This window comes from Cetorhinus maximus, chromosome 7 (assembly GCF_964194155.1).
Source record: "Cetorhinus maximus chromosome 7, sCetMax3.hap1.1, whole genome shotgun sequence".
Lineage (NCBI taxonomy): Eukaryota > Metazoa > Chordata > Chondrichthyes > Lamniformes > Cetorhinidae > Cetorhinus > Cetorhinus maximus.
Genome location: NC_135885.1, coordinates 20,271,327 through 20,292,695, shown reverse-complemented (window position 1 = coordinate 20,292,695; position 21,369 = coordinate 20,271,327). Strand labels below are relative to the sequence as shown.

The 21,369-nt window shown below is 40.0% G+C and overlaps 1 protein-coding gene across 2 annotated transcripts in view; it reads right to left on the bottom strand.

The window, feature by feature from the left end:
- gabrb3 (gamma-aminobutyric acid type A receptor subunit beta3) overlaps nucleotides 1-21,369 on the bottom strand; it is a 504,935-nt gene that overhangs the window by 314,282 nt on the left and 169,284 nt on the right. The window contains exons 1-3 of one of the 2 annotated variants that reach the window (XM_078545148.1): nucleotides 6,789-7,669; nucleotides 6,594-6,685; nucleotides 6,372-6,439 (exon numbers count right to left, since the gene is read on the bottom strand). In XM_078545148.1, the coding sequence (XP_078401274.1) occupies nucleotides 6,372-6,439; nucleotides 6,594-6,685; nucleotides 6,789-6,871 (243 nt within the window). In that variant the 5' untranslated portion in view covers nucleotides 6,872-7,669. Of the gene's footprint in view, nucleotides 1-6,371; nucleotides 6,440-6,593; nucleotides 6,686-6,788; nucleotides 7,670-21,369 lie in introns of those variants that run through there. The other variant, XM_078545147.1, reaches the window with a different exon arrangement.

The following is a 21,369-nucleotide window of genomic DNA, read 5'->3' as shown; positions in this document are numbered from 1 at the left end:
TGCAGCCAAAGTTCAGGATGCATGTGCAAATTAATAACATGGACAGAAGTGGGTTCAGCCTCTGCAAAGGATTCTAAGCAGTTAAGTGCTAGATTAATGAGGAGAATGGTCGGGGCTGGGGTGCGGGGAGTGGTAGGGGTGGGGGCAGGAGTGGAGAGTCGGTGGCATAGTGGTAATGTCACAGGACTAGTAACCCAGAGGCCCAGGCTAATGGTCTTGGGACACAGGTTCAAATCCCACCATGGCAGCTGGTGGAATTTAAATTCAATTAATAAATTCTGGAATTGAAAAGCTAATCTCAGTAATGGTGACCATGAAACCATTAACAATTATCGTAAAAACCCATTTGGTTCGCTAATGCCCTTTAGGGAAGGGGATCTGCCATCCTTACTTGGTCTGGCTGACATGTGACTCCAGATCCACAGTAATGTAATTGACTCTTAACTTCCCTTTGAGCTGGCCTAGCAAGCCACTCAGCTCAAGGGCAATTAGGGATGGGCAACACATGCTGGCCTTGCCAGTGATGCTCACATCTCATGAAAGAATAAGTTTTAAAAAGCTATCAGTGTAGCTTTCTCTGCATTACTCCCAGTGCCACAATCTAGACCAGACAGAGAGGGAAAGCTCATCTGGGAGCGATTGTCGACATGTAATGGCTACAGAAAAATCAGGACTATAATTTAACATTGCAGAGTTTGGTATAACATAGGTAGAAAAGGTGGGGTAAAACATGAGGTGAAGTATTACTAATTGAGGAATAATATGATTGGAAGTAGGGAAAAAGGATGCAGCTATTTTCAAGGCAAAAGTAGAATCCATATGGATAGAGAAAAAATACATTAAAGGATTAATCACAATAAGAGGTGTAATCTATAGGCCACCTAATAGTGGAAAGGAGGTGGTGGAAGAAATATGCAGACAAATTAGGAAATTGGGAACCAAATAGAATAGTCATTGTGGAGGATTTCAACTACCTTGATATTAATTGTAGATTAGAGGTGAGCAAAGGGGATAAGGGAATGTGTATAGGACTCCTCTCTAACTCAATATGTAAAAAGTACAACAAGGGAGGATTCACTTTGGATCTAGTAATGCGGATTGAACCAGAGGAGGTAAGAGAAGTAAAAGTTGGAAAGCATCTGGGCCATGGTGACCATGCTTTAAGAGGATAATAGAAAAAGGAATAAGTATGGCAAAAGCCAGCTCAATCAATTGGAGAAAAAATAATTTAGAGGGAATGAGAATAGAATTTAGGAAAATAAAATGGACAACAATATTGGCAAACAACAATGTAGAGCAACAAGGGGAAACATTTAAAATACTGTTCAACAGAGCGCAGGAGCAACATATTTCGCTAAAAGGAAAGAATTAGTGAGATTCATGGATGAACAAAGACCTAAGGGAACAGTTGAAGATTAGGAAAGAGACATATATTAAGAACATAAACGGGGCTTTTACTGCTTGGACCCAGGAGCCCGGTAGCCGGAGTTCAGTCAGCTTCTTTACAGCATTAGTTCACAGGCTTTCAGGTTGGAAATCTTACTCGAGTGACTTCCTGTGCTAGCACATGTTGAACCACGTGATGTCTTCAGGGAAAACATCGTCCTTAAAGAACATCACTGGCTGACACATAACAAAGCATTCCCATTGACACAGGACCATAAAAATCCCCACACACTCATTCAAAATCCCATAGTCCCTGCTGGGAAATTCTCCACACACCAAAAACCGATGACAGCACCTCGTGGTCAACTGGAAACATCACCAACTGCAACCTGGTAACTGACTCAAGTGGTGAAGTCCAAGGTTTCAGCCAGCCACAGAAAATCTGATCAACTCCTCAACCACTTGAGGATGGGTCAGGGAAGATGTAGTCATTTATTCTACAAGCAGAACATGAGGAACACCTCAAGCTGTGACTGTGACCATCCAAGTCAGACCATCGCCCACATACTGAACTTCTGCCCTGAGAGACCCAGCCTTGATGGCATCACAAACATTCACACTGCATCAGCTGAAGTCATTGAATGGATTGCTAACCCTGATATTGAACTATAACTGCTTCCTCAGCTATATGAATTAAAAAAATGAAAGAACGATAAGATAGAATACAAGGAGATTAGGAGAGATGCTAAAAAAAAATCAGTAAGGAAACAGAAATTATGAAATTAAATTACCAAGGAACATAAAACAAAAAATATTTTAAGGATATTGATTTTAAAAAGGCTGGGATGGGAATAGGACCATTAGAGGATGGACAGGATAATACCCAGGTAATGATAGAGAGATGGCAGCAATATTAACTAATTATTTTGCTTTGGTGGTTACCAGGGAGATAGAAGAGGTAGACATGATATTAAGTGATGAGATGAGTAATGACATAAGCGCATTTAAAATTTAAAAAGGGGATATATTGAATGAACCAATCAGATTCAAAAAGATATAACCCCTGGTCTGGATGGATTGGATCCACGAATTTTAAAAGAATCTAGGGAAGAGATAGCAGAGGCATTTCTACACGTGTTTAATAATTCATTAGAAAAAAGGTGTAGTGCCAGAGGACTGCTGGATAGCTAATGAAATTCCTATATTTAAGAAGAGGGACCTGCCCAAGGAATTACAGACCGATCAGCTTAACATCTTTGGGGGAGGATAGGGGCGGGCCAATGGTGCAGGTGGGGTGGTGGTTTTGGGAGAGGTAGGAAAAATAATGAAATCCCTAATATGGAGAGAATAGAAGAACACTTTGAAAAGGAAAAAAATATATATAATAAAGGCTAACCAGCATGAATTTCAAAGCAGAAAATCTTGTTCTTATTGACATTTTTGAGGGGTAACAGAGATAATAGAAAATGGTAATGTGGTAGATGTAATTTATCTAGATTTTCAGAAAACGTTCAATAAGGCTCCCCATAATAGACTAATGGATAGGGTCAGAGAATGCAGAGTCAGGTGACAAGTGGCAGAATGGATTGCTAGCTAACTTCAAGACACAAAGCAGAGAGTGGGAGTAAAGGGTATTAGTCAGAGTGACAGGAAAGTGGTGTTCTGCAAGGATCAGTGTTGGGACCATTCTTGTGGTCCACTCTCTGTGGGACCACTCTTAAATTAACGATTTAGACTTTGGAATTAAAAACGCAATTTCTGAATTTGTGGATGACACCAAATTAGAGGAATATTGGGGAGAACTGCAGCAGATCACAGGAGGACCTGCAGAATGGGAAAATAATTGCCAAATGAAGTTCAACATAGATAGTACATTTTGGTTGGAAGAACAGGGAAGTCATTTATCACTTGGAAGGTGCAAACCTTGGTAGGGTAGAGGAACAAGGGGATCTCAAAGTACAAATATACAAATCACTAAAGTTTGCATGAGGTTAACAAGGCCATTATATAAAAAAAGCAAACCAAGCACCAGGCTTTATTTCTAGAACATTGAACCTTGGTTAGGCCACACTTGGTCCTATAGTTCTAGTCATCATATTATACAAATGATATAGAGACACTGGAGAGGGTACAGAGAAGATTTGGAAAGATGATACCAGAAGTTCTTGGGAATACATATTAGAGAAGAATAAACAGGCTATGTTTTCTTTCTCTTGAAAAAAGAAGATTGTTGGGTGACCTAATATAGGTCTTGAAAATTATGGAAGGCTTTGATACAGTGGATGTAGAGGGAATGTTTCCACTTATGGGGAAGAGCATAATTAAGAACAATCAATATAAAATAGTCACCAAGAAATCCATTAGGGAATTCAGGATAAACTTCTTTCCCAAAGAGCGGTGAGAATGCGGAACTTGCTACCACAGGGAGTAGTTGGACTGAATAGTATAGATGCATTTAATAGGAAGTTAGACAAGCATTTGAGGGAGAAAGGAATAGAGGATTATGATGAAAGATTTAGATGAGGAAAGATGGCATTGGATTTGAGTGGAGCATAAGCACCAACATGGTTGGGCCAAAGGGCCTGTTTCTTTGCTTTATAGCTTATGTCTAATTGGAAGAGTGGTACAGAAGTAGGGAGGGCTCCATATTCCTAGGACACTGGGACCACCTATAGGGCCAAAGAAGGCTGGAATAACCTTCATTTCAACTGGAAACACACCTACGTCCATTCTGAAGGAGGAAATAGGGAAGCGGGGAAAGATTTAAACTAGTTAGAAGGACAAAATGGTAGGCGAGATATCAGGTAAAATTGCACCATGTAAGTGAAAAATATCATCAGGACATATGGCCAGATTGTTCAACTCTTCACGACTAGTCCCTACTTTTTCTCTGTTATCAAATTTCATACATATATACAGCTCCTGCCCATTTAATTCCACGGGCTTCAATTTTGCTGTCAAGTCTATTGCGAGTGAAATCAGGAAGCTGTTTTTCTCAAAAGGGATAGTGGAAATCTGGAACTCACTTTTCCATAGATGCTGGGTCAGTTCATATTTTCAGCAGTGGGAGTGGTAAATCTTTGTTAAATAAGCATATGGCGGGATATGAAGCAAAGGTTGCTAACTGGATTGAGTACAGATCAACCATGATCTAATTGAATGGAGGAAGATGCTTGAGAAGCTGAATTGCACACTCTTATTCCTATGGTAGTCATGGCTTAGGTCCAGCCATTATTTTAATGCCCTCAGGTAACAGCACCTATGCTGCTTTCTCTATTGCATATGCTCATGACAACTTTGCCAACTGATCCAGATCTTTTCTTGGTCTAGGCACATGCTTAAAGTGGCTAAATACAGAGCATGTGAGAATCAATGACATTTCAGTGGCCGAATGTCCCTTGATCTTTAAAAAACGCTAATCATATAATGTTTAAAACAAGGTCAATATTGGGTGTTCCAGACTAAATTAATTAGTTTCCCTGAAACTTTAATGAGCTCATCAGGTATCTAAATGAGCCATTTGGGTCAGAAAGATCATACACTCCATCCGCTGATCTGTGATGAGCTGGTTAAACTTATATTTAAGAGGAAGTGTGGAGGGAGGAGAATACAGCAGGAATGCAACATGTTCAGTCATTACCACAGTGACTACACTTCATAAGTGTCTCTTTTTCTTTGGGCCATCCTAAGGTCATGAAAGGCATTGTATAAATGTGAGTCCTTATTTTTGGGGTTTTGTTTTTACAAACTGTCTCAGCACCCCTGAGTTGGATGTGTTAAAGGGCCATGACTCCAACTCTTAATTGCCATTCAGTGTTCCCTGCTGGAAGTGTACATTGGAGGAGGACAAGACTGGATTCAACTGTAATGATGGTCAAGACATACAACCTACTGTCAAGGCTCACGCATTAATAATGGTTTGAACGAAATATTGGGACTGATCAGTGCCTACCGAACTGTACCCTTTCAAGGTCTCAAATTCCCTTTAGCACCGAATGCAGCTAAAACATCGTTGAGAAAAAATAACTCAAAATGATTGTCAAGTCATAATTGTATTGATTCACACAGAAATAACTACACAGGATGAGATGACATTTACACTTCAAATGGGTTCGTTAACAAAGAAATGAACTGGCAATTTTGTGTGGGGCCACAACGCATGTCAGGTATAAACAAAATTGCAATCTTTAATTTACATTTCTAAGTACAGACACTTTGTTAAGGGTACGCAAGGAGCACGTTTCGATTTTCCATAATTCGTGTGCATCCCATGCACTGGTGTTGGCGTGTGAAACTGATTTATGCCATAGGTTACATTCAAATCAAAGTATCAATAGCTTGGAGTCTTGGAGAGCTATGTGAAGTGGAGGGCACATTGATGGGATTATTATTCCTCCAATTTATTTACACAAGTCCAGTTCCCAGCGCAGATGAATGTTCACTTTCAGGACCTCGAACAGCGAAATGCCATTAATCTCAATTCACTTCACCGCACATCCTTTAAACTGCACTAAAATGCATGCATCGCCTGAGAGAGAGCACGGAATTGAAGGTTCGGGATACCTTCCCTTTGGTTACGGATTGCACAGCTACGCGTTTCCACACTCTCAGCGGAGGGATTGCCAGCAGATGGCACCAAGCATGGGTCTCCAATCTACGCGATACTGCTGCCTCCCAGCAGAGCACAATGGAAGCCTACAAGTCACAGCGTTAGGGGAGGGGAAGCCGTCCGAACCACCCGTCACACGCGGCATCTAAATAGGGTCCACTCTACCAGAAAAAAAAACACACACAATGCAGCGACCCAACAACACCATTAAACTCGCACCGTACTTAATATCCTGCCGGCACAGCTTAACAAATGTATCAATACTGAGTGCACAACCACACAACTACACAACCACAACGTGGGTTAGCGCTCCTGTACGTTTTAGCACGGTGCCCAGTAAACGTAGACCAAACATGATGGCAAATGATGCACTCACCATGTTAACTTCAGACACCTGGTCAATACTGGCGACGTCTATGTTCATCCCAACACTGACTGGTGGACCTTGAGGGTAAAGGAGAAGAAAAGTTAAATCACCGGACTTGCTACACATCTTTGAACATAGCTTTGTGATGCCTTTATTTGGGGGAGGTGGTGGGGGCGGGGAGGGGTGGTGGGTGCTGAGGGTTAGAGATGGACTTAACACTGAAAAACCTACCTCCAAAATCCGGTCTTAGCCGAATGTCGTACCCCTTCAGCAGGTTATCCACCGTTTCTTTCACAAACGACATATTCCCGGGCTCATTGACGCTGGAAACAAAACACAAACACAAGGAGGAAAAGAGAAAGTCGTTCCCATTTCACATCACACTCAATAACGTGAGCTGCCGCTTTCCACGTTGAAGGCTCTTACCTCTGAGCGCAGCAGATAACTGCCACCAATACTACCGGCGCTGAAAGAATACCAAAGTACCGTCTTCTCTGATATGTCCACATTCCTCGGTTGTTTGGCTAGAAACTAGTTCGTGGGTTAAAAAATGGCAAATTTATGGCACAATGCGGAATACCCCTTAAAGTCCACAGCATCCGTGAAGAACTGCAGACCACACATTCACCCTTTCAGTTACATGGTTCTTAAATATCACAGAGAGAGAGAGAGAGAAAAACACAAAAATGTGTCTCAGTGGCTTGGTTATTAAAATATTCCTTTTTTTTATTAAAAAAAAACTGCACACGACGCAGATAATTCTTCCCAGTACAATCTAGTGATCCTTCAAGAATGGATTCATGTTTCCAAAACGCTGCTGAGGCGGGTTGCAGCAGCCTTTCCTTCCAACCCCCCTCCTTTTTTTCCTCTCTGTTTCTTGCTCTTCACTCACTTAAGCGGTCGGATTTCTGGTCTCCACACATTCCCATATTCAGAGGCAGTTTCACAGCTTCGGGCTCAGACTCTCTCTCTCTCTCTCTCTCACACACACACACACACAGGAGGGGATGGAGACGTTGACAGCGCTCAAGAAAAACACATCTCAGGACATCATTCCTATAGGCTCGGCGCTAAAGCAATAGAAGCGGCCACAAGGCAAAAGCACATCCATTCCTACATCCACCGTGGCAGGAAAGGGTGGTGGGGAGAAGCTATCTTCTCTTTTCCACGCTGGGCTTCACATAGCAAGCTCTCTCTTTCTCTCTCTCTCTCTCTCTCTCACTCCCTCTCTCTCTCTCTCTCTCCCCCCTCGTTGATGATGATGATGGTGAGGAGGAGGAGGAGGAGGAGGAGGGCTGTTCGCACACGATTTAGACACGAGTTGGTGGAAATTCAGATGCCTGGCACAGATCAAAAATGAAATGTATGTGCAGGAGCCATGTGATAAAATACTGGGGCTTCAGCCTTGACGTGATTGTAGCAGAGCCGAGATTGACGGCGGTAGCAGCCATCCAGGAGTTGGTCCAGCAGATAGCAACATCGCCAACAAGGAATGGAGGAGCTGTCTACCCGACTTATCAGAGGAGAGGGAGGGACTTTTGTTCTTGAGGGTTGTAATAGTGACTGGCGTGGGGTGGGAGGGAGGGGGGGTGGGGGGAGTGGAACTGAGTTGAGAAGGGATCACACCGCCTTACGTACCGTGGTCTGGGCTCCAATTGATTCTTCAAAGTGGGGGATGTTTTGGGGAATCGGTCCTAGTCATGGAACCCAGCAGCAACAATCGCCTCTAACTGGCACTTGGGCATTGCCATCTTCAGCAGACAACCCATCTCAGGCGCCAGTAATCACTTCCAACCGGTATTTAAAAGCGGCGGCTCAAGGCAGTGAAGCCTCTTAATGGGGGTTAACAACAACACAGGAATCGAACCATCCAGAAGGGAGTTTCAAATAATATCAACAACGTGACCGCTCCCACCTTCTGCAGAAGACGGCGATTTCATTCAAGTTCCTGTGTCTGATCACTAGGAACACGCTTCATTAAAAAAAAACAGAATCAAATGCATCCAGCCGATTTTTTTAAAAAAAGTGTCAACCGTCTGCAATGGTTCGGAGGTTTAGAAAGTTTGCGAGGTTGATTTGAGCTCCTTGTTTACTGTCTGGTGACCCCGCGGGTTATGTTATGTCAGGCGAGTAATGTATTATTCATACTTCCCAATTCTCACTGAGAGGACAATAGTGCACAGCCAGACCAATGTGTAGCACGGCATTATGAGCCAGCATTGGTCTTAAGCAACTGTATGGATAGGGAGATAAACATGAATCCTGGTTAAAGAGTGCGAGCGTCCTGAGAGATCGTCTGAGAAGAGTGTCCACCGTTAACACCCCAAGATCAGTCCAACATGACAATGTGTATGCAAAGGCTGACCTGCCCCTGACCGTGTAATCCAAGGCTATGTGATCTCCATGGAGACACCCAAATTTCTCGTTAAAAAACTGCTGATAGAAAGGGTGAAAAAAAAAACAACGGATGTCGAAGGCTTTGCAGAATGCATCCAGTTTTGAAGGTGAATTAAATAATAATATCATACAATTTTTTTTTGGCACGAGTGAATTAACCAGCACACTGCATAGGATGAGCTCATGACTAATTAGACGAGCTACGTCTACACTGCTGCCTTTCTATCGGTTGCTAATACTATCCATTTTGGAAGTGAAGTATTATACTATTGATTAACTATAAGCTGAACATTAGTACAGCATCATGATATAAATGACTTAATCTAGAGAGGCCATTGTGCTAACCCAGGTCAACATTCATCATGTCTCTTCCGTTATAATTTGAATATATTTAATGTATACAGTTATCGCTCTGTACATAAATCATTATTTGATGCTTTACTGGTGCTTCCCCCACCCACCCCCGCCAGCCAGTCCAGGTCGTTCTTGCAAAAAGGAAACTTTAAAGTGGAAGACACTCCCCCTAAAAAAAAACCATTACATCCTTGGATCATGTTATTCACGGAGCTTTTATTCAAACAATGACTTTCAGATAACTGCAAGTTATTGCCAGATCAACAGTAACAATGTTATACAAGATTGTTATGAGAGATTGCTTATTGGCCGCCTTCAGTTAATGCTGCACATGCATTGTGCTTTATGCTTCGCACAACATGAGATATAACATCAGTCTCTGGAACGTTTGCCCGAAACCAGATTCTCACCCTGCCCCGAACCATATTCTGTTCACCATGACTTGCATCTAGCATTGTCACATCTTCTCACATCCGAGTCTAATTATTTAAAATGATGCTTCTCATTATCTCATTGAATTTATTCTACAATCCCCTCTATTACCATCAACATGGCAAAGTTCCTGAGTCAAATATGTTGTTACATACTGCAGCCACATAAAAAATTAAGGATTGTATAAATGAAACATATGTGATATACCCCATCTATGTAAAAGCAGACAACTAGAGAATGATCTCCAACCTTTATTCTCATTATTAATTCTCTGCATTGTCATTCCAAATTTTCTGTCACACCAAGCAGTCACTGTTGACAGTTTAACACTAAATGTAGATACATCATGGAGCAACACTAGGCCTGCAAACTGGAATTATCCAGAGATGCTCAAAGCAGTAATTGTCATTATTGGGAAGCTCCTAAACAAGATTCAGGAAGGTTTAATTTCTTTCAGTTCAAGAAGCTCCATTCAATGTTCCACCAACTGTATATATCAATTTCTAGCTTTCCTTATTGGGCTTCTTACTGACATACACAAAACAATTTGTTTAATTAAATATTTTTAATTTCCACTCTCAATTGTCATATTTTTAATACGAAACTCAAAATTATTTCATTCTCTATTCCATAACTTAGGGGATTCTTAATATTCACACTATTCTTTTTCCATTGATTGGACAAAATAAACTATTCTCAATGATTCCGAAAAATCTGATCAGACAACTGGGTGTTTAATTTTGATCACAATTGGTTGTGTAAATTAAACTATTCAATTGGATCACTCTAATTTACTCGTAAGTGAGGTGTCACAGCACTGATTGTGTGACTTCTAAACTTCACCAATTTCACACCCCCTAGTAACGTATTCCTTCCATCACTCTTGTATTCTAGGAGACATCTTGTGAAAATGATGAAATGAATTAATTACCAGTCTTTTTTTTACAGAAATGGACAAGGTTCCATAAGTCTAGTAGGATTTTCCCTTTAGCGCACAAACCTCAAACACGTCCTATAAAAGAAATGCTACATCTTTTAATTTATCTGGTCTTGGATCCAGGATTGTCTGTGAGTTGGTTTTTGTCTTCTTCTATTCCACTTAAGTAAGTATTGCGCCTAATTTTATAACCACACTGACAATCTTTACCACACAATGAGAAGATTGAGAGGATGTAATTGTTGTCATGTCCAAACTTGGACAATGTATAGCACATAATCTTGAGACTTAGTGGGTTTTTTTGTTGAGGTTTTTGTATTATTGTGTATGCACCGCTTAATCAGGATTGCAGTTAGAAAGACTTTTTGATACTTGATAGAGACTAGAACCCTCAGGCATTTTTTTGCTGTGCTTTACCTTTGGAATGTGGTCTATCCTCCTATGAATATTCCATGATTTAAGTCTTCATGTAGCTGTACTGTATTGCAAAGCAACTACTAGCTTATGAAATATGAACCAAAAGCTTTACACTTGAAACAAAGTGATTACTGTAGAGCTCTTGACATCAGTATGGGGACGGGTTTAGACAATGACATTACATTTAGCATTTTACGAACTCAAGACAATTTGGACCAGATACAAATCAAAATGAGTATTTTATTTCACAAGGAAAGATAACTGAAATATTCACAAGTTCCCACAAGCTTTATATCTATGCTGTAGATAATTTTCAAGCATACATTTCTGGCTAATTTTGTTTAGGCCCAAGTAATGCATTATCTGATAACAACACATCTTGCTAGATATAATTCAGAGCTGCACTAATTCTAGGTGGAGAGAAAGCCAGACAAGCAAAACCAATTACTTTAGTAAATAAAAATGTAAGAATTCAACTGTCCCTTACTGAGCCTTACTTCTACCCTGACATAGTCTCATTAGGAAGGTACTGCAAGTATAGGAAATATTATCTATGGAACATTGTCTCAGGAGCTGGTGCAGTGGGTAGCATCCCTCCCTCTGGGCCAGAAGCTTGGGGTTCAAGTCCCACTCCACAACTTGATGGCCAAAGAAGGCGCATTCATAATGTGGCCAAACAGGTTGAGTATCAACTTGTAAATCTTTCTAACCGGTGGCAAAAGTGGAAAGATTCCTGGTCAGCCATGTGTTGGAAAGAACATTAGAGCCTCCACCATCACTATTCATGTAAAACAGCATGTTGCCACAGCAACTAAGGCTCTGTGGAGGGCCAGTTGGCTGGACAACTGGTGTGGATCAGACTGGTGCCAACAGCAAGGGGTTTGATTCCTGTTCCAGCTGGGGTGGATTCATTACCTGCTTTCCTGAAGGTTGCGGGTTGGTCCTGCCTTTGGGCAGAGAACTGAAGAAGAATCTTGTCTTGCTAAGGTGTATCAGTCTTTGTCATTTCTCATGCATAAAATAGAGCCTACAGCATGGTTGTCTTGTATAGCTGTTGGCAGAACTTTTAAAGCCACTGCTCAAATACTCAATATGGGGAGGTGCTCTAAATAGGCACATCATGGGATCAGTTAGAGACTAATTGCTGTTGTTGTTTGCAATTTCTTTAGGTGAAGAGCTTCTTGCATCATCTTCTAATGGAGAGTTCAGCTTATTGGACAGAAAAAAACCTACAAGTATAGCATTTGAAGTGAGATGTCTGACAGATGTACTAGGTAAAGATGTTATATATATATACAGTTATTCTGTTTTATTTTCTTTCACAGCTGAATTTATTTTTGGTGCTTTGACTGTTGTCCTACTTTGGTTAACTATCATATTTTATCTGATTTAAATTATTTCTTAATTCCCTTTATCTAATTATATGTTAGCTTTAGAATGAATAAGAAGTAATTTTAATTTAACTTCCCCCCCACTCCCTCCCCAGTGGAAAACAAAAGGGACCGAGTCAAGTGCCCATTTTTACTTCAAGTAAAATTGAGCAAAGTGTAAAAACAGCAGCTGACCTGATCTAATGCCTTCAGCTTCCCACCAGTTATCTTAGGCTAAAATTATCTCCCGTGTCCAAAGACATGATCCTTGGTAGCTGAAGTTCATATGTGCTTCAACCATGAGAGCCCCTGCTAATGGGATTGGAGGTCATTTAGGTCTACTATATGGCCCATGGCCAGCCAGCTTGCCTGTGAGCCTGCACACCAACACTATAAGATGTCAAAAACGGGGCCTCCCCATAATGTGGCTCAAGTGTCCATTGTAAAATAGTGTTTCAGGAAGGCCTGCTTCAAAAATAATTCTATTTCTTGGTCGCCTAATAACTAATTCTTCAACAGAAACTTAGCACTCTATGTTATGCAAAATATAATAGGTGGCATTCTGGGGAGAGTTAGTAGTCTTTTGATGTCTACTGATGCCCAACATTCAGCATTTAGCCTGTGACAATGGCATTCCCAGTATAACATTTGCTAAGAACTATATAATAAAAATCAATTAATTTAGGTATAGGTAAAAAATGAGACTATGGAGTGAGAGTCCGGCAGTTTTGCACTGGGTCCACTTTATATATTACTTTACATTTCTTCATATTAAATTCTATTTGCAATTCATCTTCCCAGTTGCTTAATCTATGAGTTTTCCTGTCATATGATTATTGAAACGTAGAGCAATGGTACAAACTACATTTAGTTTCTGCTGCCCTTAGGCTGTCTTGACAAATTATCACATCTGCTTCATTGTGTGCTTTCAGAGCTACTATTATAACACATTGATATTCATGGACGATGCAATATCATTTCTAAAGCCTTCTCCATGCTGCCACCAAGAGCTTTACAGGTCACATGCACAGAACAATAAGACTACAACTATATAGTTTATTTCAAAAATTCAGGCTATTCAGTCTCTTCTTGAAATACACAAAATCAATGTGCATAGTTTTCTATCACTTATATAGTTTTCACCAGGATGCCTAATGCTTAGTTATGATATACTCAATTTAAAACAGTCTGGTGAAATTCTTGGACTGTGTTACCTTTCATTCTTAATGTCAGTAGATGCTGATTGCTTTGATAGCTCAAGGTTATTGCTATTTGTTGGTGGATCCGTGTGGCAGAAACTCATTCTCAATATTCACAACTTATTTAAATAGCTGAGCAGCAGACATGTTATGACAAAAAATCAGAAAAGATTAATCAAGCAACTTGTTTCTCAAATGGTACTACTGTTGAACTCAATACCAGCACTTATATTTTCAGTTTAATGCTAAATAATGACTTTGTCTCAATGGGTCTATTATTCATGTGTGATTTCTTAGTGCTTGGTGTCTTGATTAGTAATAGGACTGGAATTCCTAATAGATAATTGCTAAAAATTTCTACCTACCCCAGATTACAATGGCTTTTGTCTCATATTAAAATCAACTGGCACAGCTACAGGGACACTTCAGGGCTACCTGGGGCATATCTGTCATTTTATACTCCTGTACAGCCAGTTGGTGAAGGAAGTTTCCAAAGTCAGTCTTTACTTGACATAGATCTATTCAGAGTGAAACATGACATATATCTCTTGACTCCACTCTTCATATGTGCTCAAGTAATCATCCAATTAATGCCCTCCACCTATATGCATTTAACTTCAATGAATACAATTAACAAGTCACACTTCTCATTGTTGTTCACTATCCAGTGAAACTTGCAAGAAAGCGCACATGTTTGGATAACAGATTATAGCCGTATGGAGTTTAGGCTTGATATTCACTGCATTCAAATTACCTGTTGCCCCATGTTTAGGTTCATGGACAAAGGATTGTCACATGTCAGAACGGTGATCCCTAGATGTCACTCAACATTACATTAATAAAACACATGGAAACAAATAAAGACATTAAGAATACTGAAATCAAAGAAGGTTAATTCAATGGATGGTGCTTGTTCTGTAGGTCAGCTTCAGTTTCAAGACCCAAACCGGTATTTTTTTTTCTTATCCAAAGTCATATCTTTCTGCTCATAGATCAATCAGGAAACATTATCTTTGAATGCTCAAATGAGCCAGCATCCTCTGCCCCATGTACAGTGAAATCATTCCTTATTTCAATTTCTCTAACGTTTAACACATTTATTTCACCCATCCTGTTCTTTCACAAAATAATTCTTCTACAACCATATTACTAATTTAATTCTTCACTGAGGAAAGATTTAGCTTCTTAGTCTCTCTTCATTACTTGACCATCTAAACTGTGAAACCTTTGTTGTCCATCTCTAAATCTTTGATGTGTTGCTGTAAGCATAGAAACATACAAAGTACTCTTCCCGTGGACTATTGTGTCGCTCATGCTTTTTAGCATTTCAGTACCAATTTTTTGGAACTATATTCTGTAGGTATTATAGCCCAACAATTTATTTGCTTTTGCAACTGTTGACCTACATTGCGATAACACTTCTATGAACTCTTACTATTGCACTTATTCTGACTCATCTTATTTATTAATATTCTCTACATTTAGGAATCATATTTGTTAGTTTTAGTAAGAATATGCACAGTATTATGTTACATTTCTCTATATTAAATCCAATTTGACTTTCATCTGCCCATTTTACAAATTGCCCTGTAATTATGATCTCTGGGGAGTTTAATAGTCCACTGTCTAATTTGAAAACATAAGATTTGCAATGTCTGGAGTCTCTGGGGCATCCTACAACTTAATGCGTAATTGTAAACCACATTAACCTTTCAGGTAACCATTCTTCCCAGTAGAGTCCAATTATGCTTCCCGCACCTTTTGTGGCTTAAAGTGTTGCGATTTCTGTTTTTATTATTGTCAACATATTTACAAAAGAGGCCTGTGCATAAAAGTTGTGTGAGAGGAAACACAGAGACCATCGGTGACCTATTTCCCATTTAATTTGCAAGTCTTCATCGCATTTACAAAGTTGGCCTAGCAATAGGAAGTTTAGGAGATTGTACTCTAACAATGGTTCACCTGAGTTATTTTCATTACTCTAATAGTTCTGATTATTATTGCAAATGTGTAATTTAGCAAGTGTGCTGCAGTCTTTTGAGCATTGAAGCATTTGGGTCCCCATGGGTAGCTGGCCAATTGTGCTTTCTGACAGATCCATACAAGTGAATATTGTTTATCATTTTGCACACTTATTTGTGCTTGTTACCTGATCCACTTTTCATTTAGATTGTTTGGACATAAAAATATGCATTAAACCTCTAAGTACACATTGGCATCATGGTAACATATTTTTAACTTGGTACATGAAGAACAAAGTGCCTTATCAGGGTTCATTCGCATCCCAATGTAAAAAGATAAATGGAGCTTTCCCAAACACTAACACTATTTTCAGTAATGGTATTCAAAGGAAGGGCATTGGCCAGGACATTGGAGTAAACCTCTTCTGATTCAAATAATGCCACAGCATTTTCAACATGCACTTGGTTTAACTTCTTATTCAAAGGATAATATAACAGCCATTCAGTATTGCATTGAAATGTCAGCCTAGATTATATGCTCAAGCTCTTTAAAGGATCTTGAATCTGCAATTTTTTAACTCAGTGCTTAGAGTGCTATAAACTGAACTTAACTGACAAAATAACCTAAATTGTCCAAGGATCCATCTGTGAAAGGATTAAATAGGAACCTAGGAGCACAGGACTTAGGAGCAGTAGTAGGCCATTCAGCCCTTTGAGCCTGCTCCACCATTTAATAAGATCATGGCTGATCTGGTTTGGTCTCAACTCCACTTTGCTCTCTGCCCCCCATAACCCTTGACTCCCTTTTCTAACTCTGACTTGAATAAATTCAATGACCCAGCCTCCGCTGCTTTCTGGGCAAGAGAATTCCACATACTAACAACTCTTTGAGGGGAAAAAAAAAAATTCCGCATATCTGTCTAAAACGGTAGACTTCTTATTTTTAAATAGTGCTCCCTTATTCTAGTCTCTTCCACAAGTGGAACATTTTCTACCCTATCAAATCCTCTTGGGATCTTATATGTTTCACTAAGATTCTGAACCATAGCCATGTGCTAGCTTACCCCATGCTCTTGAAAATTCTGAAAGATTACCTGGCCAAGATACAATTGCTCCCTATGCATTCCATGCCAGGCAGAGACAAATGCTAAAGAAAAACTCAATTTCAAGATCTACTTTTACCGCATCCACTAAATTTCAGTTGAGGTGTAAAATAATATTAATCAATACTACTTTATTTTTCCTTACACATTACAATCAATTCTTTTTACAGTACATTTGCTTGATAAAGTAATTTAATTTTGGTCATCATTGCTATTGTTAAACCTCTGAAGTGTCTGGCATTTTCCATTTATTTAATTTTTATTGATACAATTATGGGCATGCATGAGCAGCAAATAGCCTACATCCAGGGTACTTCACAATTTTAATGAATTTTTATTTTTTTGAAATCAATATAATCATTAATAAAAATACATCACAGCATCTAAACCTTTCATCTAATTGGTAGCAAATGTGTTCTGTTCTTTTCAAAGTGCACTAAACAAGAATCTGGTACATTAGTATTTGCAACTAACTTATTTGAATGGTTGCTAAAAGTACATTTTTATAGGCGCTTTACGCTCACAATAATTGGCCAGAGTTTGTTCTGAGTCTACCCGGAATATTGTAATGTGTTTATTTTATGTGCTAGCTTGGAAGCAGTTAATCATAACTGGAGAAAATTTTGAATGAAACACCACATAATTAAGATTAATAGAATGAAGCTCAGTTGCTAAAGAAATGAACTATGCAGGCCAAGAAGGTGCCAGGTTTAATTCACGTTCTCTGCAATTATCTTTTCTCATTAGGGTGGCAGTAGAGGCAGCATAATTGACCATGGTGCCCCTGGGCTGGGGCGAAGATCACCCAAGGTGGCTATCCATTGACTCCCACTGCTGGACATGTGCTGGTATAGATGATGAACAAGGGTAGGATCAGGCTTGGCTACAATGTCCTATAGGGTTGAGTAACTCATCAGCACTCACTGTTTTGGTTCGCACATGAAGAATGAGCACTTGGCAAGATAGCATTGGATGAAATACAGGCATAGAACTGTACCTTAGCATGAGTCAGCACCTCCAGGAGAATAAGGGAGAAATTGGAGAGGAGAAAAACACAGTAACATGTATTTCAACAATGTCTTTGTTACTAAGTCTAATATAGTTTAGTAAGAATCAATTATGTGTTATACAAAGTCTATAGAAGATACAAAATAAATACAGTGTATAAACTGAAGAAGAAATACTACATAACTTATGATCAGGAAAAATCTTACATTTTGAGAATATAAGTTTAATATTCTAACTGTTTAAATTATATGTAAGTTGAAAAAACCTAATAAAGCATATATTTAAAAAGTGATGTGGAAAATTAATCAACTCGAGGGTTAATTTTCTGTGTGTAGTTCTTCATCACTGCTTAACACATTTGAGCTATATGCCTTTGAGTGATATATAAATGCAGTCATTAAGCCAACGTGTTAGAATAGCGCAGACAGGAATTTAATATAAATGTGTTATCCAGTGCTAAAAATAGTAGACAGAGAAAATCAAATCCCTTTGGTAGTTAATTTGCTTTTGAATCAATAGGAAGACTGTTGTTACATTGGAGAAGTTATTTTGAAATCAAACAGAGAGGATATCTCAACAGGTTGCCTCACTGGAATGGAATACCTTGCAGACCAGTTCTATTGCACAGTTTGCTTCAGTGTAAATTGGTTTTGGCTTTATATTGATGCAAACTGTGCAGTGTAATTGGGGCGTGAAGATTCTTGAATCAAACTTAGCCTGGTGGTGTGAGCCCACCTCCAGGAGGTAACCTTTGCACTCGTTGCAGTGTAACTGCAGTTGGTGCAAATCAATCTTTCCAAAGTTCCCAGGCAGTTCACGCAAGCACCTGAGAGCTTCTTAAACTTAATTTTTAATCTTGTTTAATGCTCTCAGATAGTCAACTGCCCCACAGCTCACAGTTAAATTTAAAATTGAACCAGTATTCTGTTAAGTGGAGGTCTGAACATGCAATTTTCCTGGTCAGAGAATGAGATGGATCCAGCCACACAACTCAGGTCTGCCAACCCTGTGGTACTCTAAACAGGGCACCTCCAACTGGGTCCCATTATCTTGTGGTGTAAAAGGTAATTGATAATTTCTGATCACAAATTTGTAACATTAATAACTGCAACTCAATGCCACCAATTTGTGATCAGAAATGATCAGGTATGTTTTACGACACAAGACCAGAGTTGTTAATAACGATACTCATACTTGAAGTACACTTTGAAAAGATACACAAATTTCCAGGAATCACATTCATTGCAAACAAATCAAGATAAGGATGTATCATTAGTTTAAAAAATAGTGATAAGCAGCCAACAAAATCTACTATAAGCAAATAATTGGAAATTTGGCATAATAAGTTGTCATGAAATGTTGCTTCATGCCATTTTGGTTGGATAACCATGATCCAAAATTAACAGGGGGTGCAATAAAAATGTAGTTTAATTGCTTCTGCTAGGAGCTGACAATATTATTCACTGAGGTTTTGAAGAGAAACGGGAAACATAGGGCTGGATTTTGTTATTATGGTGCAGGGTTCCACCAATGGGCCTGCAAATGTATGTTGGTGGTGGGGGGTGTATGCAACCCTGCTTTGGCAGTATGCAGGACCCGGAGCCACATCTTGTCAGCAGCAGTGCTCCCCAGGAGCTGCCGGCCTATCAGAGGGCTAGCAGTGCATTGGTTTCAACGGCGTAGCCAGAAGCGGTGACCAATGCTGGGAAGAAGAGGATGTCATGTTTTGATAGTGCCCTCCCAACCAGGTAAGCGGGGTCTCGGGGTACCAGCGCCAGTCAGGCAGGCCCTGACGAGGGAACGGGAGAGTTGCTGAGGCTAGGCTGTGCCCTTGCCACAGGATCAACCTTTGTTGCTGGGAACCCCTCCATGGGCCAAAGAGTGCCTGAATAGAAAGAAGCCCCCCAAAACCTACTGGGAAGTGGCCAGGATTGACCTGGTGGTTGTGGGAAGAGGCCCTTAATTGACCACTTAAGTGGTTGAATTGGACTCTGGCTAGAAGGCTATCTGCCACTAGCAAAATAGTGGCAGAGAGATGATGGGCAAGCTAACTTTGCGTACCCTTGCTTTTTGACACCTCCCCCCTCCCGCCACCTCCTAGCCCATCTCCAGAGGGTTGGTAAAATTTAGCCTGAACTTCCAAGATCTGTGAAAATTGACCTCAAAATTGATGGTCTAATGGGTGCGGTACAGCAATACCCTAATTGAAATAAAGCCAAGTACAATGCACAGACACCAAGTAATTGTACTTGGGCTGTGAAACTGAGTTATCAACAGTCACAGATTGCAACTCTTTTCGAGTACAATCACAGTTCTTGGTTTCCAGGAGTGGGACATGAACCCACAACCCTCTGATTCAAAGGTGAGGGTGCTATGAACTGAGCCACAGCTGACACCTCCTTGGGCTGTGAAGTTGCCTCTTTTCTCCCACCTGGCTCATCAGCCCTCAAAGCCCTATTCTGCTAATTAATGAAGCACTCAATGGACCTTTGAGAATTCTTCCTATTGGAGTAAAGTAAAGAAGGTGATTGACTGACTTAAATCCCACTGGATCATGGTCCAGTCTATCACAAATTGGGTTGTGTGGTGGTGTTGGGGCTATTTCCAATGTTTCCGAGGGGTTTGGGTAGAATGAGTAAGATAAGAGACTTGAGTAAGCTGTTAATGAAATGGGATGTATAAGATAGTAGTTTGCTTTGTACGTAACTGGGGAATTTTCTCAGGATAAAGGAAATTACACAGGAAGTAATCCCATTGGGACAATCAGCTGTTAGACCCCTGTTAAGCTAAATTTGAGTGAGAACATATATATGAATAAGTAAAGGTCTGAAGGAGGTCTTGTGTACAGAGGTAGTGTTCCTTCCTCTGAGCCAGAAGCTCCAGGTTTAAGACCTACTCCAGGACTTGATAGCCACAGAAGGTGAGTTCATAACTTGATTATCAACCTGTAAGCACTTCTGATATGTCCATGGCAGGCAGGAAGTGTGGGAGAATTTCCTGGTCACCCATGCTTGATGAGGAGTGGCGTGCCTCAATTTACAGCCTCTGTCAACAGGCTAGTAACCTGTTCCAGGAAAAAAACTAGACATGGAAAAATACATAAGAATGTGCTTTGTCTTCCTCAAGCGCCACTAAGCATGAGAAAGGTCTAAAGTCTGAAGCTGATCAAGAGATCAGAGAATGTAGTGTTACATTTATATGTCACCTAAGCACATCCTTAGGACATATCAGAGCCAGTACATTTAAAATGCAGTTACTGTGCATAAGTGAACACAGCAGTCAATTAGCACACAGCAAGGTTTCACTAACAGCAAATGAGATGAACGGCCAGTTAATTTTTCTTTGGTAATGTTGAATGAGAAAGAAACAAAATATTTGCATTTATATAGCATCTTTCATGACCACAGGACATACAAGAGTGCCTTACAGCCAATGAAGTACTTTGGAAGTAAGACACATGGGTGCCAGTTTGTGCACAGCAAGTTCCCACAAAGAGCCATGTGACAACGACCAGATAATTCATGTTTCTTTTAACTGATGCTGGATGAGAGATAACTATTGGTCATAACATCATTTCCTCATTAAAATAGCATGGGATCTTTTCCGACCACCTAAAGGGACAAGCAGGATCTCAGTTCAACATCTCATCCAAAAGATGGTACCTCCAGTATAGCACTCCCTAAGCACTGCATTTAATTATTAGCCATTATGTGCTCAAGTACCTGAAATAGGACCACAATCTTCCGACTGAGAGGTGGGAGTACTATCACAGCTGATGAATTAATATTGGTCAACAGTATCAAAGGGTCTTTCAGGCTCACTGAAGTTG